Source organism: Danio rerio, chromosome 7 (genome assembly GCF_052040795.2).
Source record: "Danio rerio strain M-AB ecotype USA chromosome 7, GRCz13ab, whole genome shotgun sequence".
NCBI classification, from domain to species: domain Eukaryota; kingdom Metazoa; phylum Chordata; class Actinopteri; order Cypriniformes; family Danionidae; genus Danio; species Danio rerio.
The window spans coordinates 15,281,538-15,308,171 of NC_141027.1; the positions used below are offsets into that span (position 1 = coordinate 15,281,538).

General features: G+C 35.3%; 2 protein-coding genes across 5 annotated transcripts in view; both read left to right on the forward strand.

Annotated features, from left to right (window-relative positions):
- The window catches only part of sv2ba (synaptic vesicle glycoprotein 2Ba), a 41,602-nt gene extending 27,530 nt beyond the window's left edge, over window positions 1-14,072 (forward strand). The window contains 6 exon segments of one of the 2 annotated variants that reach the window (NM_001082995.1): window positions 2,704-2,792; window positions 4,629-4,793; window positions 6,970-7,103; window positions 7,261-7,464; window positions 8,842-9,001; window positions 11,645-11,920. In NM_001082995.1, coding sequence (NP_001076464.1) covers window positions 2,704-2,792; window positions 4,629-4,793; window positions 6,970-7,103; window positions 7,261-7,464; window positions 8,842-9,001; window positions 11,645-11,828 — 936 coding nt within the window. In that variant the 3' untranslated portion in view covers window positions 11,829-11,920. 2 annotated transcript variants of the gene reach the window in all.
- Window positions 14,073-16,210: 2,138 nt separating this feature from the next.
- On the forward strand, window positions 16,211-25,119 carry mespba (mesoderm posterior ba). 3 transcript variants are annotated; one of them, XM_087259878.1, is made up of 4 exons: window positions 16,211-16,267; window positions 16,363-16,448; window positions 21,643-22,311; window positions 24,852-25,119. In XM_087259878.1, the coding sequence occupies exons 3-4, from the start codon at window positions 21,655-21,657 to the stop codon at window positions 24,903-24,905; spliced, it is 711 nt and encodes a 236-aa protein (XP_087116004.1). In that variant the 5' UTR covers window positions 16,211-16,267; window positions 16,363-16,448; window positions 21,643-21,654; the 3' UTR covers window positions 24,906-25,119.
- The last annotated feature ends 1,515 nt before the right edge of the window (window positions 25,120-26,634 follow it).

The window sequence follows — 26,634 nt, forward strand, 5'->3', positions numbered from 1 at the left end:
AGTTCATTATCTGAAAGTACATTCAAGATTTGACAAAATGCCACCTTTTCCTGCACCATTTTTACTTCAGATCTAAGTGTATGCAAGACTTAAAGAGCCCATATTATACATGAAATAGGGTCATATCCTGGTTGTAAGGGTCTCCAACAACAGTCTAATATGCATGCAAGGTCAAAAAACACTTTCATGGTCTTATAATCTGCATTTATTTTTACCTAATTATCCCAGCGACTCCTGTATGAATCGTCCAGTGATTCATTTGTTCCCAAACCCCTCCTTAGCGCGGAGCTAATCTGCGCTGATTGGACCGATGACAGTCTGTCGCGATTGGTCGACTGCCTTCAGTCAGAGAGGGAAATGGCCAATAGCTAATCAGCAATTTAAAAAGTAATCACAGTTCATACACGCTCGATAGTGCAGACGTGGATTTTAGCTGCCACACTATGGCGAGTGGATAGTGCCACGGATAACCGAACGAAGGAGACAGTCGTGTACTGGCCATACCACACACACACAAAAACACACACACACCTCCGGATGACAACGCTCCCGCTTCCGCCCGCACCCGCCAGGTTTTAGCCTGAGAACCCGCTCCGTTTTCTGCCCGCCGCGCCCGGTCCCGCTAGAGCGGAGAACACAACCAAAAATCACCCAGTATACAGTCCAGACAGCCAAGCTGTCGTTCGTTCGTTCGCTCGCTCTCTCTCTCTCTCTCTCATACGCGCGCGTGCGCACTAACACACACACAAGCACCACGCAGACTCTCTCTTTCTAATTCGCATAGCAATATCCGTGATATTGCTAGACAGCCCGCTCCCGTCCCAAATTAAACCCGTTACCGACCGCTCCCGCGATTTATTCGGAAATTTATTCCCGCGGCTGTCCCCGCGCCAGATTTCTGCGGCGCGGGAATAAATTTCCGAATAAATCGCGGGAGCAGAACTCTAGCACGGAGCTCCATAAACAAACAGCACGCGTCGCGTTTTTAACGTGACTTTGCACGCGATAAGATAAAATATCCAGTTAACCTGATACAGTACACGCGGTTACAAGTAACAAATCACAACTAAATACATTTGCAAGCTAGAGTCAACGAGGCAACAACTTTAACCGCACGTACTTACACTTGAGAAATGGAAGAAACCCATCCTGATGTCCATCAGTAAGTTACTGATCCTTCCTTTAACAAACGCAGATGAAGTATTCTTTGTAGCATGTAGCTTCCAGAAGTTTCCAGTAGTTTCCAACTGCTTGGCTATAATGCTGAGGTTTCATCTTTGGGTAGAGACTCAATATATCCATCTGCAATGTGACTTCAATCGACCGGCATGTTTGTGTGCGTGTGTTTGTGGGTGTGCGTGTGTTTGTGGGTATGTGTGTGTGTCTGGGTTTCTGCGTCAGAGGGCGGGGCCTCAGGTTTGAAATCTCCCGGGTTTGCGCGTGCACGTGAAAAACTTTGTTTCGTTCGTACGTCATGGCGAAACACCTAATGAGTCGGTATCAAGGCGACTCGTTTGAAGCACTATGAATCGACTCTTTTATAGATGAATCAACAGTTTTAAACACTGTATTCTTACAGATTTAAGCCTTAGCTGGATACTTCACTTCACTTAGAGCTGTGTTACACACTACATGGAGGGGAATTTTCAAAAACCCATAATATGGGCTCTTTAAAGGGCTCCTATCATTCAAAGTCAACTTTTGAAAGCTGATTGGACAGAAATGTGTGCAGTATAGTGTGTACACAGCCGTATTGAAATGGTTTAAGCACATCGAGTCATTTTTATATAAATCCTAAAATTAAACCAAGATGCTAATCTAAGCACTTTTGAGATCAACCAAAAGTGTTTTCCCTGCCAAACAATATTATCAAGTCATATACACTCACTTTGTGTCTCATAGACGCCAAACAATTTATATTTGTAGAAAGGGGCATTTTAGGAACTATTTAAAAAGTCAGAATGTTTTAAAGTTTTCTTTTTAAAATACCTTAAAGGTCCTTTGAATTTAAAATAAAGCTTTTTAGATGTTAATATCAGTATGTTAGTCTTAAGTATCTTTAATTATGCGTGCTCCAAAACATTGACACAATTTCATGTTTAGAAAATATATACGATATATACGACATAAAACGTTTGGAGTTCGTCACCGCTGCCTAAATTGGATCCACAATTTTTGACATCACCTCATACTTCAGTTTCTCATCAAATCTTCTAACCAATCAAATACTCTCTAGTATCTGACATTCCCTGCCCCCTTCAGGAAGCTTAAAAAATTTTTACAAGCGGCACGGTGGCTTAGTGGTTAGCACTGTTGTGGAGTTTGCAAGTTCTCCCCGTGTGTTTTCTCCGGGCGCTCTGGTTTCCCTCACAGACATGTGCCATAGGAGAATTGGATGAACTAAATTGGCTGTAGTGCATATATGTGTGTGTGTGTGTGTGTGTGCATGTGTGTGTGTGCACTGTATGTTTCCCTTTACTGGATTGTAGCTGGAAGGGCGTCCCGTGCATAAAACATATGCTGGAATTGTTGGAAGCTGTGATTCCACTATGGCGACCCCTGATAAATAAGGAACTAAGCCAAGGGAAAATGAATGAATGAATAAAAAGTTTAGAACCACTCGAGTATGAGTAAATTTAAATTTTTGGGTGAATTATCCCTTGTTTTGATGCCGAAATGATTGTTTTCATTGTTTTCCTGAAGGTGATGAAGAACATGTTGTCATTGGCTGCACCTGATGTCAGACTCCATGGTTTGTTCATTGCCATTGTGTGGTTTACTATGGCCTTCAGGTGAGCAGCTCTAGAGAACGTGACCTTATAGCCCAAAGGTGAAAGTGACTTTCACACTACTGTGTACTGTCTGTGTTGACTAATGTAATGGTGAGTGTTGTTGTTAACCACATTAAACATACTAGAGTCATTCATAATGAATACTATGCTGTTTTTGAACCATATTATAGTAAAGTACTTGAAATAATCTGTCATGTTAATCTTTTAATTGCTGTGGTAATACAATGACTATAGTAATATAAACAGCTGACCTAAAACTAATAGGTTTTCTATAACTATATACAGTATATTACACTACGCTTCAATATACTGTAGTAATAATAGGAATAAGAATAAATCCTTACATTTATTTAGCGCTTTTCTGGGCACTCAAAGCACTTTACACAATTGGGGGGGGGGGGGGGGGGGGGTCTCCTCATATACCACCAGTTTAAAACATGGCATTCATTCATGTTACTATACTATATACTATAACATATGCATCCTATGAATAATAAATACTATGCATTATATTACACATTGTTATTGTTTGGTTTAAAACACTATAGTATTTACTATAAATTACTACAGTATTTTCTTTGGTCTCCTGCTGATTTCCAGCCTGTTCTTAGCTGGCCACCCTGGAAATTAAGCTAGACTTAGCTGGTTTTGGCTGGGCTCCTAGCCTAACCAGCTAAAATCAGGCTGGAAATGGCTGGAAACCAGCCTGGACCGGCCAAAACACCTCTAAAACCAGGCTGGTCGACAAGCTAAATCTAGCCAACCAGCTTAGGCTGTTTTTGTCAGCAGGGACATAGACAGCAAGTTCTAAGTTAAAAAAAAAACCTGTAAGATCTTTTAAGATCTCTAGACCGTAAAAACACAGTAAACGACTCCTTTTAGCTAATGGATATTGTACATCCAGGCTGATTTCTAGCAGAAAAATAGACGTTTTGTCAAAAACAACCACAAACAAACACACAAAATTAAATCTAAACACAAAACATTGGTCGGAGTCGTTATAATTTGCTCCTAAACTCCTAAATAAATGTAAAGATTGCAGAAAGAAAAATGAAACCACTAACCTGCGCCTTATTCACTCACAAGATGGCGCTAAAAAGTTAAGCAGCGAAAAAGATAAAGTTGAAGCCAAAATTATTAGCCCTCCTGTGAATTGTAATACTTTTATTAATGATGTAATACTTTATTATTATTATTTATTATTGTTTTATAATATTAATATAGGTGTTGCTTAATGGAGGGATTTTTTTTCAACACATTTGTAAACATAATAGTTTAAATAATTTCTAATTTCTAATAACTAATTGCTTTCGTCTTTGCCATGATAACTGTAGGGTACATACTATTTTTCTAGTTATTTTGCAAGATACTAGTATTCAGCTAAAGTGCAATTTAAAGGCTTCACTACTTTATTATATGTAACATATTTATGTTTGTTCTGTAAAAAAATTGAGAAAAGAAATCTTAAATGGGCTAATACTATTATCAACTGCTTTTATTCCCGGCAAACTTAAAGAATTAAGACATTTCCCAGAAGTTTTTTTTTATTTATTTAAGGAAATGCTATGAAAATGTCATTGCTTGGGTAAACCTCACGTGGGAAATATTTAAAAAAGAATAATAAATTAACATTAATCAATCAACTGTATATGAGTATACATGGTCAAGATGACCTGTAGTGCCCAGATAAGCCTGTGTCATAAGTTTAATCAGTTGTTATCTAGGAATGACATACCTCGCAATGTCACAATTGACCAATCAGAATCAAGTATTTCAGAAAAGCTGTCTAATAACTTTATCATTTACAGTATTAATCCATCCTCCTCCATTACACAGTTATTACGGCCTAGGCACGTGGTTTCCAGACCAGATCAAGTACCTCCAGTTTGAAGAGTACGAGTCCAACGTCAAGATCTTCCACCGTGAGAGAGTCGAACGCTTTCATTTCAACTTCACTCTGCAAAATCAGCTCCACAAAGAGGGGGAGTATGTTCACGACAGGTAAATTTACATATACTATAGGACAATATCACGTTATATTTCTCAGTGGTTAGGATGTGTACACTACCTGCCAAAAGTCTTGTCATCAATCTCAGTTGTTAGAGCAACAAATAATAACTTGACTTCATTTCATTTGGAAAAGTGGCAGTAGGTAGATTTTTCAGGTGAATCATCAGTTGAACTGCATCCCAATCATCACAAATATTGCAGAAAACCTATTGGAACCCGCATGAACTCAAGATTCTCATAGAAATCAGTCAAGTTTGGTAAAGCAAAAATCATGGTTTGGGGTTACATTCAGTATGGGGGCGAATGAGAGATCTGCAGAGTGGATGGCAAGATCAACAGCCTGAGGTAGCAAGACATTTGTGCTGCCCATTACATTACAAACCACAGGACAGGACAAATTCTTCAGCAGGATAGCGCTCTTTCTCATACTTCAGCCTCCACATCAAAGTTCCTGAAAGCAAAGAAGGTCAAGTTGCTCCAGGATTGGCCAGCCCAGTCACCAGGTTGAACATTAATGAGCATGTCTGGAGTAAGGTGATGGAGGAGGCATTGAAGATGAATCCAAAGAATCTTGATGAACTCTTGGAGTCCTGCAAGAAGGCTTTCTTTGCCATTCCAGATGACTTTATTAATAAGTGATTTGAGTCATTGCATAGATGTATTGATGCAGTCCTCCAAGCTCATGGGAGTCATACACAATATTAAATCTTTTTCCACTGCACCATTACTTTATATTATTTACTTTACATTACTTCTGTTAAGTGACAAGACTTTTGTCTGAGCAAAGTCAGACCTTACTGTCCTAATTAAATAATTCAAAATCAAGGCATGATCATATTTTATTTTGGTCAAGTAAGCATAATCTAGAGGTCTTTGCCTTTCATATAAGCCACTTCTGATACCAAATGATGAACTAGAAGTCAAGTTATTATTAGTTGGTCCTAAAACTGGCATAGGTGGCAAGACTTTTGTCAGGTAGTGTATGATGTTTAACAGAATGAAGGACCAATGAATGCATTATTGCCCTATTTATTTTTGTTGAAAACAAGAAAGCATTAGTTTGATATATTTAACTTTTTGTAAAGTTATGAAAGTCTTTACTCCTATTAATGTGTCCTTGCTGAATAAAAGATATAATTTTTTCAATAATAATTAATAATATTATTATTATCTATCGGTTGTGAAATGTAGTCTCTAGGTGTACACTAAACAATTCCTTGATTTGTCCTTAAGAAACATATTTTATTTATTCTTTTGTTATTCAACCTTTTTTTTTAATGTTCAACAGCCAAGAACAAAGAACACACTTCACATGACACGTATATATGATACATGTTACATATTCAGCCACGTACACCAAGAAAATTCAACTAAGAAGAACAACATATAGCAAACATATATGGAAATTAAGGTTGTGGTATCTTTGAATGTAGATACTCATTCATCCTAATTTTAGATGTCGCCTAAGATTATCCCATTTTCTATGTACTTCTCCCTCATTGTTTAATCTCGCCAACACACACTCATACGATGCAATTTCAATCATCCCATTGATCCACTCCTTCATTTCTGGCATTCTGGGACACTTCCAATTATGTAGTATCATCCAAGCAGCTGTAATGCATCCAATCTTGAGAAGAATCAAGGAATTTTTACCAATATTAGCTATCACTAATTTGTCACCCAGAGAGCATAGCCGAGGCTCTACAGGTAACTCACAGCCTAGCCAATCCTCCATTATTTTTAAAATTTTACACCAGAATGGATAAACTAGACAACATTCCTAGATCATGTGTAAATACGTACCCTCTTCTTCTTCTTGAAGCGCGATGTTTATGAAAGGTGGGGGGGAGAAGCGCAATGTTGATGAAAAGTGTGGGGGGAGGGGACGGCAGGCCAGAATCATTGTGGCAGGCCAGATGGACAGTCAGGCCACCAGGAAATGTCCCGGTTCTGCCTCTGATGACAATCATCAATATTAATAAAAAACAAATGACAATAAAACACAACACAAATAAATGGTTGTTTTCTTGAAATAACACACACGTAAGTTTGCTACAAGGATTTTCAGATCCTTAGTTAAATTCTTCAGTTCATTTCAAATAAAGTAGTTTTAAATAAGCATTTTTGTGTATTTGTTAAGTAGTTTTATGTGCTTTATTTGCAGGTTTATCAACATCGAAATAAGAAATGTGAAGTTCGAGGATTCGCTCTTTGAGAATTGTTATTTTGAGGACATCAAATCAACAGAGACCTTCTTCGAGAACTGCACCCTGAAAAACACAGTCTTCTACAATACCGGTAATCAACTCAAACAAAACTAGATTAGTGTTTTTTTAATGTTTTCAAATCTGTTTTTTGTCTTTTGACCCATATATTGACCTTCATCCCAGTTGATATTTGATGCTTTTTCATCATTAAGGATTGTTTTACGACGCTCTTGTCATGTTTCTTTCAGACCTGTGGGAAGATTCCAAGTTCATTAACTGTAACCTGGAAAACACAACGTTTTTGCACCCCAAAAAAGGCTGCCATCTCAATTTCCAGGAGGAAAATGACATCCTGATCTATCTAGACAGCTTCCTGGGCAGTTTGTCTGTAATACCAGGCAACATCTTAGCAGGTCTATTAATGGATAAAATAGGACGACTTAAAATTATAGGTGAGTGGTTACTGAAGAAAGCTAATATGAACGGACCATTCACATGGGGTGTCAGCGTCAGCATTGCTGAACTGAATTGTGGGTCTATCGGCATCACTTCAGTGGTGTTGCTCGCTGCAGAAGTTGGGAGTTTTTCAACTTTTTAAGTGCCAACGGAAGCGTCAGCCAATCAGCTCAGACACTAGGCAATTGCTGACTAATTTCATTGGCTGACGCTGTTATGACAATCACATCAGCCCCAACTTCAGACACGCCCTCTGTCAATCGTTGACGCTGAAGATCCATGTGAATCAGGCATAAAGAGGATGTTCAGACGAAAATGAAATTTCTGTCATATTTTCTCAGCCTTATTTCTTTACAAACCTGTATGAGGGTGTACACACAATCGGCTATCCAAACCATGCCCAGGCACATTTGACATCCCTCCCCTGGTTTGTCTGACAGTTGTGAGTGCTCCGAATCATACTTGGGTGTGGTTAGGTTTACTGGCCCTGGCCCATTTGGAAGAGGTGTGCCAGAGCATGGTTTAGTTGGGCTCATGCGAGGTACGCTTGTATGCTTGACTGTTTCATATGGATTTAATAATCATTCTTACTTTTCATTAAATACGAGCTGTCATAGTTTTTTAAAAATGCAAACCCCATCGCTGCACGTCAGCTGATGCCTTCAGCAAACCTCCTAATAAATGGAGCATGAGGACTTTTATGATCATTTATAAGCGTCAAAACTTGTGGATCAGTACGGCACCCAAAATAACAAAAAATAAATAAATACAAAACAATAGAACTAAAGCAATCTCCACTGTGCTGAGCGCATCTCTTCCTGTTAAACTGAACATTCATTCAGCATCATCAGTGAAGTGTGCTCCGGCTTAGAAGCTAAAGATGCAGTGTGAGACCGGGCCGAGGGGGAGAAGGGAGGGCGACAAAGCGTCTTCCACAGATGCTTCAGATTTTTAAAAAAAATTTATAATCACTTTCTGACTTCCACACTGCTGAGATGTTTATTTCTAGCCAAAATAAAAAAAATAAGACTTTTTCCAGAAGAAAAAAATATTATAGGAAAAACTGAAAAATTCCTTCCTCCGTTAATCATCATTTGGGAAATATTTGAAAAAGAAAAATTCACCTGGAGGGCTAATCATTTTGATTTAACTATATTCAGTCATTCATTTTCTTTTAGGCTTAGTCCCTTTATATATCAGGGGTCGCCACAGCGGAATAAACTGCCATGACTTTAGCTGTATACTGTATATGCATATTTTTTACCCATTCAGCTGAACACTCACTGCTGTTTTCAGGCCAAATAACTTTTGAACATTTGCTGTGTTTTTCGTATCCAAATGAATTGTGTGTCTGGGTTTGTGTTTGTTTGCAGGAGGATCCATGTTAGGCTCTGCCGTCTGCACATTCTTCCTGCTCCTGTGCTTCAGTCAGTGGGCTGTGGTTCTGTTCCAGTGCCTCTTCTTTGCAGCCGGAGCTGCAGCTTGGAACGGCATCGAGGTCGTTACAGTGGAGCTCTATCCAGCCTCAAAAAGGTACAAAAACAGCCATCAGAACACAAATAACAGAAAACAAATACAGTCAATACACCTTAGAGTACATTTACATGCTGAACTACAGGTATATTCTTCCTAAATAATAGTAAATATTTATAATCATGTTTTTCTTTATATACACTTGACATTTGACAGTTAAAACAAAAAGTAAAAGAAGACCCCCTGTTTATTTTTATTTTTTTCCAATTTCTAATTAACAGAAAGAAGTTTCTTTCAACACATTTCTAAACATAATAGTTTTAATAACTTATTTCTAATAATTGATTTATTTTATCTTTGCCATGATGACAGCACATAATATTTGACTAGATATTTTTCAAGACACTTCTAAACAGCTTAAAGTGGCATTTGAAAGCTTAACTAGGTTAATTAGGTTAGGGTAATTAGGAAAGTTATTGTATAATAATATTGCTAACAATATTGACCCCTAAAATAGCTTTTTAATTATTAAAAACTTTTTATTCTAGCCGAAATAAAACAAATAATAATTTCTCCAGAGGAAAAAATATTATAGGAAATATTGTGAAAATTTCCTTGCTCTGTTAAACATGATTTGGGAAATATTTAATTCATTCATTTTCCTTCAGCTTAGTCCCTTTATTCATCAGGGGCCGCCACAGCAGAATGAACCTCCAACTTATCCAGTATATGTTTTATACAGTAGATACCCCTCCAGCTGGAACCCAGTGCTGGGAAACATCCATACACACTCATTCACACACACACTCATACACTACAGCCAATTTAGTTTATTCAATTCACCTCTATCGCATGTCTTTGGACTGTGGGTGAAACCGGAACACCTGGAGAAAACCCAGGCCATCACGGGTAGAACATACAAACTCCACACAGAAACGCCAACTGACCCAGTCGGGGCTCGAACCAGCAATCTTCTTGCTGTGAGGCAATAGTGCTAACCACTAAGCCACCATGTCGCCCCGTTTGGGAAATATTTGAAAGTGAAAAAAATTATAAGAGGGCTAATCATTTTGACGTCAACTGTATGTCAGGGGTTAACATGCATGCAAATGTTTTGTATGGTGTTGCAGAAGTATCTATAAATGCTGTACCCACTTTTAAAAAGGGGTGGGGAGCAGCAGCCCATTCAGATTTAGACACAATGAAAACTACGTGTTTATGTTGCCAGCTAAAAAAGTGCATATACAGCTTTGTAAGTTAAAATGGTTGTGTGTGTTTTTTAAATAGATATTTTAAGCTCACATGTTACAGACAAGGCACACCTGAGATAATAATAGGTGTCCTTTAAGGAAGAAAGTATCTCATGCTCAAAAAACTAATTACAAAACTACAGTAAATGATTATTCATTCATTCATTTTCTTGTCGGCTTAGTCCCTTTATTAATCCGGGTTCGACACTGCAGAATGAACTGCCAACTTATCCAGCATGTTTTTACGCAGTGGATGCCCTTCCAGCCACAACCCATCTCTGGAAAACATCCACACACACTCATACACTATGGACAATTTAGCCTACCCAATTCACCTATACCACATGTCTTTGGACTGTGGGGGAAACCGGAGCATCCGGTGGAAACCCACATGTTTTCAGGGAGAACTTGCAAACTTCTCACTGAAACGCCAACTGAGCCGAGGCTCAAACCAGCAACCCAGCGACCTTCTTGCTGTGAGGCAACAGCCCTACTGCGCCACTGCATCGCCCAGTAAATGATTAGTGTATAACAGGGGTCACCAACCTTTTGGAAACTGAGAGCTACTTCTTGGGTACCGATTAGTGTGAAGGGCTACCAGTTATTAAATAACGCATTTTTCTTAATTTACTTTTAATTATATGTTATTATTAAAAATTAATAATATTCATCTATGTGAAGACATTGTTCGTGTTAATGATTTCTCACAGTAGTTGTCAACAATGATTTAACAAGTAAGATAAGTTTCAATATGCAACACTTCAATTGTCTGAAATTGTTTTTAAAGTTTATATATATATATATATATATATATATATATATATAACTTTAAAATTTAAATTAAAATTTTAATTAAATTAAATTAAAATTTAATAAAATTTTTAAATGTACACCAATGCAAGTGTGATTTAAAAAGAATATATTAGATGCAGCTTACTCATACAGTATGTGGTGCTATGGTGAGCTATTTTTAGAACAGGCCCGCGGGCAACTCATGTGAACTTGGCGGGCTGCCTGGTGCCCACGGGCACCATGTTGGTGACTCCTGGTGTATAATAAATTCTTTGTCCATTAAAGGTGTTCATATAAAAAAATAAAACTAAACAGTATTGTAAATTATGACCACCATTTATTTATTTAAATTTAATTTTTGACAAAAGATGCATATGCTAAATCGATTAAATGCTAAAAATATGTGTAAGACTCATAAAACTTATAAATATTGTTCTGTTGGTCTACCATTTGTTCCATTTAATATACTGTACTGTTCCACCTACACTACTTGTATTTGATTGCCTAGAAATTTGCTAATAGATATTTTTCATTTGAACAACCCACAAAACACATACTGTATAAAATAATCTAAACTTCTATGCCTTAAAACCTCGTTTACATCACATTAAACATGATGTGTTCCTTATCGTGTTCAATAATCCATCCTTTGTGTCCACAGAGCCACAGCTTTCGGTGTGCTGAACGGCACATGCAAACTGGCAGCTATCATTAGCAGTTTCATCTTTGGCAAGTTCATTGGCATCACCAAGATTATACCTATAATCCTGTCCTTCTCAGCGCTGGTCTGCGGAGGGCTCCTAGCATTCAAGCTACCTGAGACTCGAGAGGTCATTCTTCAGTGAAAATAAAAGCCAAACTCTTCAAGGCCTCAGTATTTTGGTCTAGATGGACACGGGATGATTAGCCTGCTGGACACTGACTGCAAAAAAAAAAAGGCTGGAAAGATAAGATATGGTGTCATGGTAGATTCAGTGTACTGCAGGGTTACTTTAATAGTATTACTTCTTTAAGTTGTAGAGCATGTTTAAAGGAACACTTCACTTTTTTGAAAATAGACCTAATTTACTACCTCCCAAGTTGAATTTTACTGCTTTTTAATTCTTTCAGCTGATCGCTGGGTCTGGAAGGAGCACATTTAGCTTAGCTTAGCATAAATCATTGAATTGGATTAGACCATTAGCATCTCACTCAAAAATTTCCAAAAAGGTCTTAATAAATTTCTTATTTAAAGCTCGACTCTGAAAATAGTGTCCAGTTAGGTAGCTACAGTAGGTAACAGCATAACCATGGTAACCATGGTACTGCAGCAAGATCTCTTGATTATTACGCCAGAATGAGAAAGTATTTCCTAGCCATATCAGCCTAGAAAATAGCAACTTTTCACTTTCTGGTGATCTTAGTACTTGATACAACTTTTTACTTTAAAAAGTTAAACAGTTAAGTTTTACTATTTTCTAATCTATACAGCCGATATCCGGGTCTGGAGAAAGCACATTTAGCTTAGCTTAGCATAAATTATTGAATCAGATTAGACCATTAGCATCTCACTCAAAAATTTCCAAAAAGGTTTCAACAAATTTGTTCTTTAAAGCTCGACTCTGAAAATAGTGTCCAGTTAGGTAGCTACAGTAGGTAACAGCATAACCATGGTAACCATGGTACGGCAGCAAGGTTTCTGGATTATTACGCCAGAATGAGAAAATAGTTCCTAGCCATATCAGCCTAGAAAATAGCAACTTTTCACGTTCTGTTCATCTTAGTACTTGATATAACTTTTTACTTCAATAAGTTAAAGGGTTGAGTTTTAAACCTTTTTAGTCGATCTGCGGGAATTGAGGGCACACAATTAACTTAGCTTAAAGCATTGAATTGGATTAGACCATTAGCATCTCATACAAAATAATAAAAAAAAGGTTTTGATAATTGCTTATTTAAAGCTTGGCTCTGAAAATAGTCTCCAGTTAGGTAACTATAGTAGGTAACAGCGTAACCATGGTAATCATGGTACAGCAGCAAAGTTCCTTGATTATTGCGCCAAAATAAGAAGATTCCTAGCCATATCGGCCTAGAATAAAGCAACTTTTCATTTTTTTAGTCCACCTTTGTACACAATCTAAATACAAAAGAGTTACGCTTTAAACAGGAAAAGTAGCGCAAGCCTTTTTGGGAATTTTTTGAGCATGATGCTAATGGTCTAATCTGATTCAATGATTTATGCTAAGCTAAGCTTAAAGTGCTCCCGGCAGACCCAGAGATCGGCTGAATGGTGACTTGTATAAGCTTATTCCCCCAAAAAAGTGGAGTGTTCTTTTAAATTGTATATTGTGTGTAAAAAAAATAAATATAGGGAAATTCCTTTGCTACAGTGAAATCAAAAGAGCGTAGCAGTGAGTGCTGACATCGAATTCCCTTTTTATATCAAAACAAATCATAACGTTGACTGTTAAGTTCTATCTTTAAAATAAAAATGTGCGTTTTACTTTTTATTTGTTTTTCTGTAAAGAAGATAAATCTTTATCTCCAATTGTATCCGTTCACTAGCTTTCAGTCATCAGCTAGATTTTTGTTGTGTTGTATTTGTTTACTACTGTGGTAAGGTATGTGTTTATTTCACATTAGATAAATATATTTTATCGTGTTTTAACGTTCTTCGGATTCCCATCTTTTCAACTATTGTTTGTCATGCCTTTTCAGTAGAAGATGATCATATCACAGCAAATTGACATTGTTTGTATGAAAATAGACATTTTTAAATTGTATGTGTATGTAACGTGTGTATAATTCTAAGGAGGAAACAATGTAGATTATTAAAATAGTTAATATAAGGTAATGGCTCCAAATAATGATTGAATTATGCCAATGATTCTGTTGATGTTTTGTCCACATCTGACCAAAGAAAAGGCCATTTAAATGTATTTTTAAGAGGACATCTCTAAAGCAAAAAGGGGCTCTATAGCAATAGCTTTAAGTATATATTAAATGCTTCTTTTTATATATCATTTTCAAAAGTCTAAGTAAGAAAAGATTGGTTTATGTTGTTTTGTTTTTTTGATGGTATAAATAATAAAATATAAGTTATAATTTTACATCTAGTTTTCAGTGGTTTGTGTATGCTTTTCTTTCTCAGCACAATATATTGAAAGGAAAATGGGAAAACCACAGTATTTTAAGTTCCCATGCTTTTCTGTGAGTCTGTGCATGGAAAGGCACTTGTAAAAACAAGGCCAGTGCTCACGTGTGAATTACTCACACCTCTTGTTATGGGCATTTATTTATGCAAAAGGTGTGAAACAAAATCAAGATAATCATTTCAACAGATTTGCTACAGATTTTAACTTGCTGTAAGATATCCCTCTCTTATTTATTTATTTATATACTAAAAAAAACTTTATAAATCCATGTTTTTTTGCTGCAGAATTAAAATTTCACGGTTTTCTTTCAGCAAATATCATTAGCATTATGAATTTGCTTGTGAAATGTCAGATTTATTAATGTACAGTTTACATCTACACTGGGATTAAGTCCCTTTTCAATTTTCATACCAAAGGTGTGAAACTCCTCACTTTCAGCAAGACACAATAAAAACAGTTTTCCCTAACTTTAACAACGTTTACGCTGGTAATAAATAAATTGTCATATGCATAAATGCTTTTTTATACACATGGCCCTGCAAATTATATAAGCACTAAAAAGAACATATATTTACTATTGTTATTTTATTAATGGTAGTCAGGCAGAAGTGTAAAAATACACACAGGTGGCAGACTCCCTCATTCTCCAGCAGGACTGAGGTGCCAAATGTGGCACGCTGCTCAGTCACTCTCACACTACACAAAAATGGAGCGAGAGGGCGGCCTGGAGGTCACTGCACCGGTCAGAAGGGTCATCAGAGAAGCAGTTCTTAAGAAACTAGCTGGCTAACTTTCATGATTAGCTATTTGCATTAAAACTACTATAGCAGGGCAAACCACACTTTAAAAAAAAGACTCATAACTGTAAGGCAACTTGCTGCAGAGCTTTTTGAGTTGACTTGCCTTACAATTTTAGGTTGTCAAAGTTTTTTTTTTTTTTTTTACTGTGTAATTAAAAACCCACACATGTTACCAGAACCACAATTTGACAAGGTTTTCCTAAAAGCCCAATACTGTACTCATGATTTTTTCATTCAAATATCCAAAAAACATTAGAACTGTGTTATGTATTTTGCTGACTCATGTACTGTACTTAGATTATCTTAAATGTTTTAAAGAAATCCAAAAAAATTAAGCAAAAACTATTGTGAGACGGAGTGTGTCCTCAATTTGCACCCTCAATTAGCAGTTTTTGGTTTCATAAAAAACAGGGAAACAATGATGTTTTAAAATGTTGTGTGTGTTTTTTGACAGGCAGTATTATAACAGAACCCTAAAATGTATTGAGTATGAAAAAGCCATTGATTCTCCAAATGATCGTGATGAAGAACTGGAAGTGGAGGACCGTGGCATAAAAATGTATGGCTAAAATTACACGTTCACCCAAAATGGAAAACGCATTCGAGAACATTCTTCACAACATTTTCTTTTGTGTTCAACAGAAAAATTTTTGAAACCACTTGAGGGTAACTGAACAAATTGTCATTTGGGGTGAACTATCCCTTTAAGCTAGGCTCACAATGTACAAATTTAGAATAAATATATTGCTGGGCTGCTAGGTTGCTACTTCCCGGCTACTTCAGTTGGCATTTTTGTAAGGAGTTTGCATGTTTTCTACGTGACCGCATGCTGGGTGCTCCAGTTTCCCCCACAGTTAGTTTTTTTTTTTTTTTTTGTATTGTATTTTTGCATTGTTTAGGACTAAATGTATTTTGCTTTTTAATCCAGACTAAAAGAACCAAAAAAAAAAAAAAAAGTATTAAAATTGTGATACAGCACAGCACATGGACACAGCAACAACAACAACAAATTATGTACAAGTGTAAATAGCATAAACAAACATTCTTTTAATAATACAAATTATGTTAATTAGCTTAAAATATTTTATGCAAAATTTCTGGACATTCAAAAGTTGACTGCTCATTATTTGTACTAAACATTAAAAAATAATTATCCTATAGGCTAATTTTTTACAAATTGATAATTTAATGTGGCCTAAATGTTCAGAGAATTGAGACAAATATAGTTTTTCATTACTTAATGGGAACGTTAGCAGAATTTTATTTTATTATTATTTTTTTTTTCATGAAGCCATTCCAATTGGACATGTAAACTCACGGCTTGACCGTGCGAAGCTCAGCGGTTTGATGGTGAGCAACCTTTGGGTCTTCTAAATGTATTCATCAAGATTTGTATTTATTTCTTTTTCGTTTTTCTTTTTTTTTATCTCTACATGATTTTGTAGATATGTTACGGAGTTTATGTGAAGAAGCACCTAGCATCTTTCCACAACAAAACATGCTATAGGCTAATGATAGCTGCTAACGTGAGGTAAGTTTCTAATAGCAACTAAGTTAATGCCACGATTAAAGTTAGCTAAATATCTAAAACATACGTATACACTGCATATTCTATTCGTAATTAATTATATTAAAGAAATAATCATTTTCTTAGGATTATTCGATTAGATGTGACAAAAATACAGCGTTTGTTTGATATCTGTTTATCAAAGGATTCTCAAAAAGTTTCCACATAATTATATTTCACTATTCAGTCGATCGTACAAATCGCTTTTAAGAAACGAACTCTAACACTTTAGATGCCTGATTGAGACCTATTTACTTCAAAGAGTAAATGACTAGCTCGAGCACTAAACTGTAAACCTGCTCACCAGTTTGTGTGAATGTCACACCTCAAGTGCAATGTGCTAATGGAGTTTATTAAGCACCATTAAACATCATTAAGGTCAATTACGCTGGTTAGCTCTTTGAAATACAACCCAATACACACAATCAGCAGTAGTTTTGAGATATCGGGCTGACGACTGAGAGTATACGTCTGTAAAGCATTGAAAATGGACTTGCTGTTTTAATCTAAAACAGAAGAAAACAACCTGAAAGATATTAAGCATCATTAAACTATGTGATTTAGCCTACACCACTGTTCAAAATGTGAGGATTGTAAGATTTTTAATGTTGTTGAATGGAGTTTCTATGACTTACATGTTTATTAGATCAATAAATAATTACAGTAAAAATAAAGATTTTCCCAGATGCATTTCCCAATCCATTTTTTTTGCTAAATCATTGTAATATGCTGATTTGTTGCTCAAGAAACATTTAATATTATAATATGTCAACGTTGAGCTAGTATTTTTGTAGAATCCACATTTTTTTCTTGATTTTATTTTAACAATTAAAAAGTTTAATGTAATAAAATAATATATATTTTTTTTAATTAGTGAAACTATATATACTTTCGGAGTGAAACTATATAGCCTACTAGTAGGCTCAGAAGGCTGTTATCATCCATCCACATGGTTAATAAGCCAAAGATCATATATGGCTGTGGCTAGAAGTTAACAAGAATTATTTATATGATTTATTAAAGAGCCCATATTATACATGAAAAGGGTCATATTTCGGTAATATGGATCTCCAACAACATACTGATATGCATGCAAGGTCAAAAAACACTTTCATGGTCTTATATTATGAATTTATTTTTACCTAATTATCCCAGCGACTCTCATATGAATCGTTCAGCGATTCATTCGTTCCCAAACCCCTCCTTAGCGCAAAGCTAATCTGCGCTGATTAGACCAATGACAGCCTGTTGTGATTGGTCGTTAGCGTACCGCGCGAGACAGTAAAATGCCCAGCGTGGTTTGTCAAGCCCCAAGGTACCCAGCATTAGTATAGGATCCGATTGCAGGAGACGCCCGAAACACACTTCATAGTAAAACTTACTTAACAGTGTTATTCAGACACCTTACCACCAAAAGCAATGCAGTCAAACACACATATTGCTCCATTCCTAACTATGACACACATTCAGTATTAATCCACACAGCAGCAAAAACTGAAGTATTCTTGATTCTTTTTCTTTATTAGTATAGCTGATTAACCATGTGAATGGATGATAACAGCCTTCGGAGCCTACCAGTAGATGCAGAAGGCCACTATTGACCCATATCTAGGCACTGGTAACGCCCATTCAATGGAGTGATAACATGCGAATTGGGTGCACTTTTATTGACCAAGAATGGATTAAGCTGGTCAAATTAACAACATTGCTTTTATTGCCATTCAAAAAGATGCAATGCGAAATTAAATTCATGTACCAGTGCACAATAAAAACTGTAATATAAATGCATAAATAACTACATATAAAACAAAAATAAATAAAAGCTCTGGATCATAAATATAAAGATATACATATGTAAAATGTGTAATCTAGAGCAATATAAAGGATAAAAACTGAATAAAAGTTTAAGTAAGCACACTGGTTATTTCATATATAATATTATAATAGATTTTTAATTAAATGATTTATTAAATAATTCAATAAAATAAATCTTCAATAATATATATATATATATATATATATATATATATATATATATATATATATATATATATATATATATATATATATATTTAATATAATTTATACTCTTGAAGTATTTAATAATGTTATATAAATGTTTCTTCAGACCAATTTAATGTGTCTTTGGTGAATAAAAGCATCATTAATTGTATTTAAACTTAAAGCAAGCATAAGTTGTTATCAATTATCATTCATATCAATTGATTAAAAACATAAAAATAAAAATAAATTATGCAAATAAATGCTATGTTTCAATTGTTCTCATGTTTCCCTCAGTCCTGTCATGTTTGCATTAAATTGAACATAAAACGCATGCGATACACGTTTAAGGTTATGACTCAGAAGTGATATCATATGATAGAGAAACTGACAGTGATCAAGGAAGTGTTCTATCATTGAATTGTATGATTTTATGCTTGTTTTGCTTGATTTTTTTGAGCAAGACAAGCTTAAGTCAGACCCTGTCACACTTTTATAAGGGAAAAATGTACATTTCTGGTAGAATGTCCCGTATATTTCACTAAATACACAAAAAGTTATAAAAATAAATAAATAAAAGCTCTGGATCATAAAAATAAAGATATAAATAAATAAAAGGTGTAAGCTAGAGCAGGGCTATTTAATTAGTTTGTCATGGGGGCTGGTTCATAAAAAGCATTTCAAACGAAGGGCTGGAGAGACTTGACTTACTATATGAATGATAACACAACTGCATATAAGAGCCCATATGCTGTATTTTTCCTTAAGACACATCAAAATGTTAATATATTGTATTTTGAATCTACATAATATTACTGCATTATACAATAGACTTTTTTTTTACAAACATTCAAATGTTGTATTTCAGAGCACAACAAAAGCAGTGCATTGCTGAAGTAGGCTTCTACTACATTCAGACTCATTCATATGTTTGAACTGCATAACAATTAGGGATGCAACAATTATAGATTTTGGTTGTACGATTATATAGTCTGAAGAATGATAATCGTTTCAAGGTTATCACGTCTAATGTAAATTCAATATTAGGTAAGTAGCTATTTAGATGAACTGTTGTTGCCATCTGCGTTCATGCATACATAATAATTTTAATAATAATTTGTCTAACATATCTTTTGTTTACATTGCTCTGAAAGGCACACACAACTCTCTCCGTGAGATGTTTTCTTCTGTATGCGCCCGCCCCGGAAAGAACAACCCAGGCTCATTCTGGAAACGTAGCCCCATGGACGTTTCTAGAAACCGCGAAATACGTCCCGGGAGGTACGTATTTGTGCAGTTTTTGTTTTCGCTAGTCCACGAGAGGCCGCTGTGCGCGCTTTTTCGCGTATTGAACGCCTCTCGCGAGCGCGCGCCATTCGCACACGTGTTGTTCTTGCGTAAAAAGCCGCCGGGGGCCGCTGTCGAGCGACCGTCTGTCCGACTGACTGAATGACTGAACGATTGACTGGGCGGCCGGCCAATTGGCCAACCCAGCCACCCTCCTCCTCCTCCTTCCCTCAATCCAAGCAATGATTTACAAAAGCCGTCCAGAAAAAGAAAAGCCCTTGTCCGATTTCGATCACATTTTCGGATTACGAACTCATTCGCTTTATTTTTTGGATTCTGTTTTTTGTCTTACCTGATTTCTGCAACCATTCTTCCCCGGACTGGAACCCGGTCGTCGATGTAGCCGTCTCCTCCTCCGGGCCTCCACTCCGCTGACGAGCTAACCGGACAAACTGGTTACGATGGGAAAGCCCTCCACACGGAGGAGGTGAGCCGTCAGCCTGCAAGCGCGAAGAGGAGCGGTGTCACAACGCCCTGTAGTGTTCACTTGAAAAAACGAAATGCAGCCATATATACCTACGGCCACGTAAATCACGGTCTCCAGAAACATCCGCGGGGCTACGTTTTCAGAATGCGCTTGGGTTGGGAAAGAAGCAATCGTGTTGCTCTGCTCGTGCACGCATATTGTCATATATTCTTACATTACCAATAAAACAAACTTGCAATCGGAAAAGACCTGATATGGGAACGGCCGCTGCTATAGTTAATCCGGTGTGCGTGTGTATCAGCCTCGGTGTACATACTTGGAACTTTAAACTAGTGCACAGTTGGCAATATGCATAACTTTGTTTATTTGCAGCAGTTTCGTTTTGTTCCATGAAACAGAAATGCGGCATAGAGAAGCCTTTATGATTAATTAACTTCAACGAATTAAAACGCAGTTAATAGTGAAATCAGCTAATTGTTGCATCTCTATTGACGATATCAATGCATCGTACAAAGGACTTTTCTACAAACATATCCAAGTGTTTTCGGCTGCCCGCGCCACTTGCTTATGGTGACTCGCACTCTGCGCAGCCTCTGCAGCTCATGCTGAATTGAACAGATGCACGTCGCTAACAGGGACGTTTTTCATCTGAACTGAATTTATTTTTGATGTCTTGGTCACTGTATTTGGAGGGTGGTAACAAATCTCAGGGGCCAATTGAATAGCCCTGAGCTAGAGCAATGAAATGATAAAAACTATGAATAAAAGTTTAAATAAGCACATTCGTTATTTCATATATAACATTATAATAGATTTTTAATTAAATTATTTATTAAGTAATTCAATAAAATAAATCTTCAATAATAATATATTAATAATAATAATAATATTTTTTTGTTATTTAATTTTTTTTAATCATTTATAATATTTCAAGTATTTAATACTATTGTATAAATGTTGCTTCAGACCGATTTAATGTGTACGTGATTAATAAAAACATAATTAATTGCATAAAAAAAATCGTATTGGTTCCTGCAGATTACTTTATTTTACACTAACTTGTAGTACTTTTTACCACCATTTAAAAAAATCTAATTATCAAAAGCAGAATTTTCACAGACATAATAAAACACAACAAACACAAAAAGCACACGTTGTTTGCTCAGTTGCACAACCTCCAGGAGAACCTCTGCTCTGGTTTGTTGTTTTGACGAGGAGTCAAAATTCACACCTCGTACTCCTGCAGCCTCTCTCAGCGTTTCCCAGACAGATCCAGGCCAGATCCTAAGCTCTCAGAGACAGCAATGGCTACCGTGAGCCTGCAGAGGTGTCACCTCGCACCTCCGAAATCCAACATATAAACCTCCATCCTCCTTTCACCAGCACAGACACGACATGCAAACCTCAAGCAAGAACCAATGGAGCAGTTCCAGCTCCGAGTCCGAGTTTTCCAGCATTTCCTCTCCAGAGACAACTTCACCGGATCAGAGCTTCTCGCCGCCCCATCAAACCAAACCTCCGTGCTCCAAATTAGTCAAATCTTCTAATATCATGAGGAAAAAGCGGAGATTGAGGCTGAAGAACCCGAGCGAGCAGCGGCAGAACGCTAGTGAGAAGGAAAAGCTGAGGATGAGGGATCTGACCAAAGCTCTTCATCATCTCAGGAGCTTCTTACCTGCTTCAGTAGCTCCGGTAGGACAAACCCTGACCAAAATCGAGACTCTGAGGCTGACCATACAATATATCTCCTTCTTGTCTTCTCAGCTTGGGCTCAGTGAAGAAGAGCTGAGCTACAGGAGACAAGAAAACTCCAGCGGATGCTCTTTGTCGAGTTTTGAGTGTTCGTCTGTGAATGGAGGTTTTGTTGGGACGGAGCAGGGTTATGCTCTCTGTGATGGACAGTATGAGGACTGCTCTGGTTATGGAGGACAATACAGGGAGCGGTATGGAGGTTTGACACAGCAGCATTCAACGGAGCAAAACGGCTTGGTCAGTATTGACGGCTTCATCCAGAGTCAACAGTGTGGGCAGATGACACAGACACCGTACCAGGTATGTTAAGTTATTATAGTGATGTTTTTATTGTTGAATTTTGTAATTCGGTGTTTTGTGTTAGAATTTAGAATTTCATTATTAATGTCAATGTCAAAAAAAGATGGCAAAATGTAATAAAATGGCATGTTTATGTTATAGAAAAGAATATTAAATGTTATATTAGTGTAATTAATAATTGATTTGTCTGGCCACTTTTGTAAAATTAATTTGTAAATATTTCTGAAAAAAAAAACACACACACACCAAGACTGCATTTATTTCATAATTACTTAATGTAATAGTTATATAAAATGACATATGTGTGCGAGAAATGTAAAAAAAAAAAGATTATATAAAATTAAAAAAGATGTGTCAATGTTATGTTTATGTTATATTAAAATAGATATAAAATTATATATTAGTGTATTAAATATTTTATTTGTCTGACAACTCTTGTAAAATTAATAATTTGTTAAATTCTTTTAAAAATGAAACTCACCAAGACAGCATTTATTTAATCACTACCTAATGTAATAGAGTTATGTAAAATTGTTGTAGATGCATGCGTGTCAAATGTCAAAAAAAGATTGAAACAATTTGTCAAAATGTTAAGTTTGGGTTATATTAATAATATATATTAAGTAAAAAAATTTCATCAAGAGAGCCTTTATTTGATATTAATTATTGTAACAAAATTAGATAATTTTTTAATGTAAAAAAAAGTATTTTATTTCTGTGAATGAAAAGGTCATTTTAAGCAGCCTTTGTCACTAATTAATATTTAGAATATTAATTAAAAACATTAAATAATATTTAAATAAACATCATTAGAATAAAAAAGTATATATTGTTCTATTTAATAATATTATATATTAAGCCTTTATCCCAATCTGTGAGCAATGTAGTGATACTTTCATTGCAGATTAAAATATGCATTTTGTGTGTGTGTGTGTGTGTGTGTGTGTGTACAGTTAAAGTCGGAATTATTAGCCCCTCTTTGATTATTTTCTTTCTTTTTTTAATATTTTCCAAATGATGTTTAACAGAGCATGAAAATTGTCACAGTATGTCTGATAATAATTTTTCTCCTGGAGAAAGTCTTATTTGTTTTATTTCGGATGCAATAAAAGCAGATTTTATTTTTTTAATAAACATTTAAAGACAAAATTATTAACCCCTTTAAGCTATATTTTTTCTCGATAGTCTACAGAACAAGTCTTTGTTTTACAATAACTTGCCTAATTACCCTAACCTGTCTAGTTAACCTAATTAATCTAGTTAAGCCTTTAAATAAAATTTTAAGATGTATAGAAGTATCTTAAAAAATATCTTGTCAAATATCATTTACTGTCATGGCAAAGATAAAATAAATCAGTTATTAGAAATGAGTTATTAAAACCTTTATGCTTAGAAATGTGTTGATTAAAACCTCTCTCCGTTAAACAGAAATTGAAAATAAACTGTAAAATAAACAGGCGGGCTTATAGTTCAGGGGGGCTAATAATTTCAACCGTGTGACTTCAACTGTGTGTGTGTGTGTGTGTGTGTGTGTGTGTGTGTGTGTGTGTGTGTGTGTGTGTGTGTGTGTGTGTGTGTGTGTGTGTGTGTGTGTGTGTGTGTGTGTGTGTGTGTGTGTGTGTGTGTGTGTGTGTGTGTGTGTGTATATATAATCAAATTTTAATTGTAGGATGGTCAATAAAATGTTAGGTCAAATTCATCATGATTTAATATTGTAAATAATATAATATATTGCTTATAATGCATATTGTTATAAAACATTTGAACAGCACCATACTAATTAATTTATATACATTATAATGATACTTGTATTGCGATCAACATTATGTAAAGAGTCATATATCTGTACACTGCGTTTTAATATTTTCACATTTTAAATAAAGGGAGGTGAATATACTATGTAGTTGAACATTTTCCAAACGTTAATTTGTTCAATTAAACAGTAGTTTAAGTGCAATTAATTTGTTTGGGCAAAATCAATCATTTCCAGACTTCTTGCAGTATCCTAAAATAACCTCTAGGTGTCGCAAAACACCATGGTGTAGATCACAGGTGTCAAACTCAGTTCCAAAAGGGCCGCAGCTCTGCACAGTTTAGTTCCAACCCTAATTAAACACACCTGATCAAACTAATTGAGTCTTTAAGGCTTGTTTGAAACCTACAGGTAAGTGTGTTGGAGCAGGGTTGGAACTAAACTGTGCAGGGCTTCGGCCCTCCAGGAATTGAGTTTGACCCCCCTGGTGTAGATCATTGCCAAAGTTCATCATTTTTTGTATCTTCAGTATATTTGTCACTATTTTAAAAATGTAACCAAATTAAGTCACGTTTAGATTAGTCATAATGCAGATTTCATTCAGTAACATGATAATCCCATTATTGACATCTGTCTACACACTGAACAGTTAATAAAAGTTTTGAAAAGATTAATTTGAAAATGTTCCCATTTTTTAGCATTGTCACCAATTACATGATGCAAATAGGTGATAAAAATGACCAAAACTAGCAAAGTCAACCTCTTCTCTCTCTCTGCTTTATTTCAGGTTTACGGAAAAAACTTTGGCTATCATCTCGTTCCTCAGACTTACTGGAGATGACGGAAAGATCTCCATCACACCAAAAACTGAGGGCGGATACTGTATTGTGTACAGTGAACTGATTTATGGCTTCCTGTGTTATGTGAAAGCAATAAAACAAAAGTTATTCTTGATATTCTTAAAATTTAAGTGATATGTTTTATCCATGTATATCCTTTGTAAATACAAAACTATATTTGATATGTATCTGTAATAAAACACATCTTTAAATGTTTATTTTTTCTTGTCTTTTATTATTATTATTATTATTGCTAAATCCTTTTCTGATATTTCAAACATGTTCATTACAGTTTCATTAATTTTATTTAATATTATACTAATTTAAATAATAATGAATTAATTTCTCTTTAAGACATCAATATGGATTTTTATTCAAGCTATTACGTGTGGTGCATGTTTAGATCATTGTAGCTTATTACTAAATCAGAGCAAGGAAAACTTTGCATATTTAAAGGAGAAATATGGGTTTGCAAACATTCAGGAAAAGAGATTTATAGAAAATATTAATTTGATTTTCATTATCTTTAAAATATTCTCACAATTCTGAGATTAGCTTTGATTAGGAAAAGGTTATTTTATGTATTCTTTAAATTGTTGTAGTGTAATAACTCTTGTTGAAATAAAACCTATATTCCAGTGACAGTTGTTTAAATGTGCGCTTTAAAAAATGTTGGGTTTCACACAATTCTTTCATGCTGTCCCAACACAAATTGATTAAGTTAACTTCATTGTTTGTTTGTTATTTCACTTTAAGTGTATTGAACACAACACCATTTAGTTGTACTAAACAAACTGAAGAATTGCATTGATTCAGCTCATTTTCCAAAATTAGTTTGAACAAGTGGCAAAAATCAATTTTTGAGTAATGTTATAAAACATGAAACCTAGTTATAAAATATGAAAATTAGCGCCCTCTATTGGTCATCTGACAACTTGCTTATCTCCGTTTGCTTTTGATATACATGTATTTCCCCATTCATTATTAATTTCCTACAAAAAGTCTTCATTAATGAGCTGTGAGCCACTAACTGAACCAACCAGCTATGAGGAGAATAACATCATTGCAAACTTTGATTTGAATCAAAGATGTTAATACAAATATAACAAAAAATACAATGAGAACTCACTCTTTTAATGAGGAAAGAACTCATTAAGCACTGTCAATGACACAATCAACTTATAAATGACAGTTGCTGGTCATATTTATATACAAGCTAATTACATAAAGTGTATTGTAATTTGCATAAAATAAGTTGCAAACAAACGAGTTTAATAAGTTTAAGAACCTCAGAGCTTTCCGTATCACTCCTAAAAAGCTTTTATAGGTTACTGTAATCAGGAGTAAAGGAATTTAAAAGTTTTTTTTTTCTCTTGGAACGCGACTGATTTATTCTGTTGAATAATTTTTATAATTAATTTGCTGTGGTACATATAGGGGCCAGCTCTTTGTAGACCGCAATCAGTTATCCATAATATGACAAAAATCTTATTTTTTTTAATAGTAAATCACTTAAATTTGTTGCCAAATACCACATAAAAAGAGACTGAAATGGTGTGGCGAGGTTAAAAACTACATGTCCCATCATGCACCACAACTATTTTCAGATTCAGTTGTACCTGGGCTAAAAACTCCAGTACCTGCCACCAGATGTCAGTAACATCTTAGTTGGTTTGTAAAAGAATTTATATATATATATATATATATATATATATATATATATATATATAT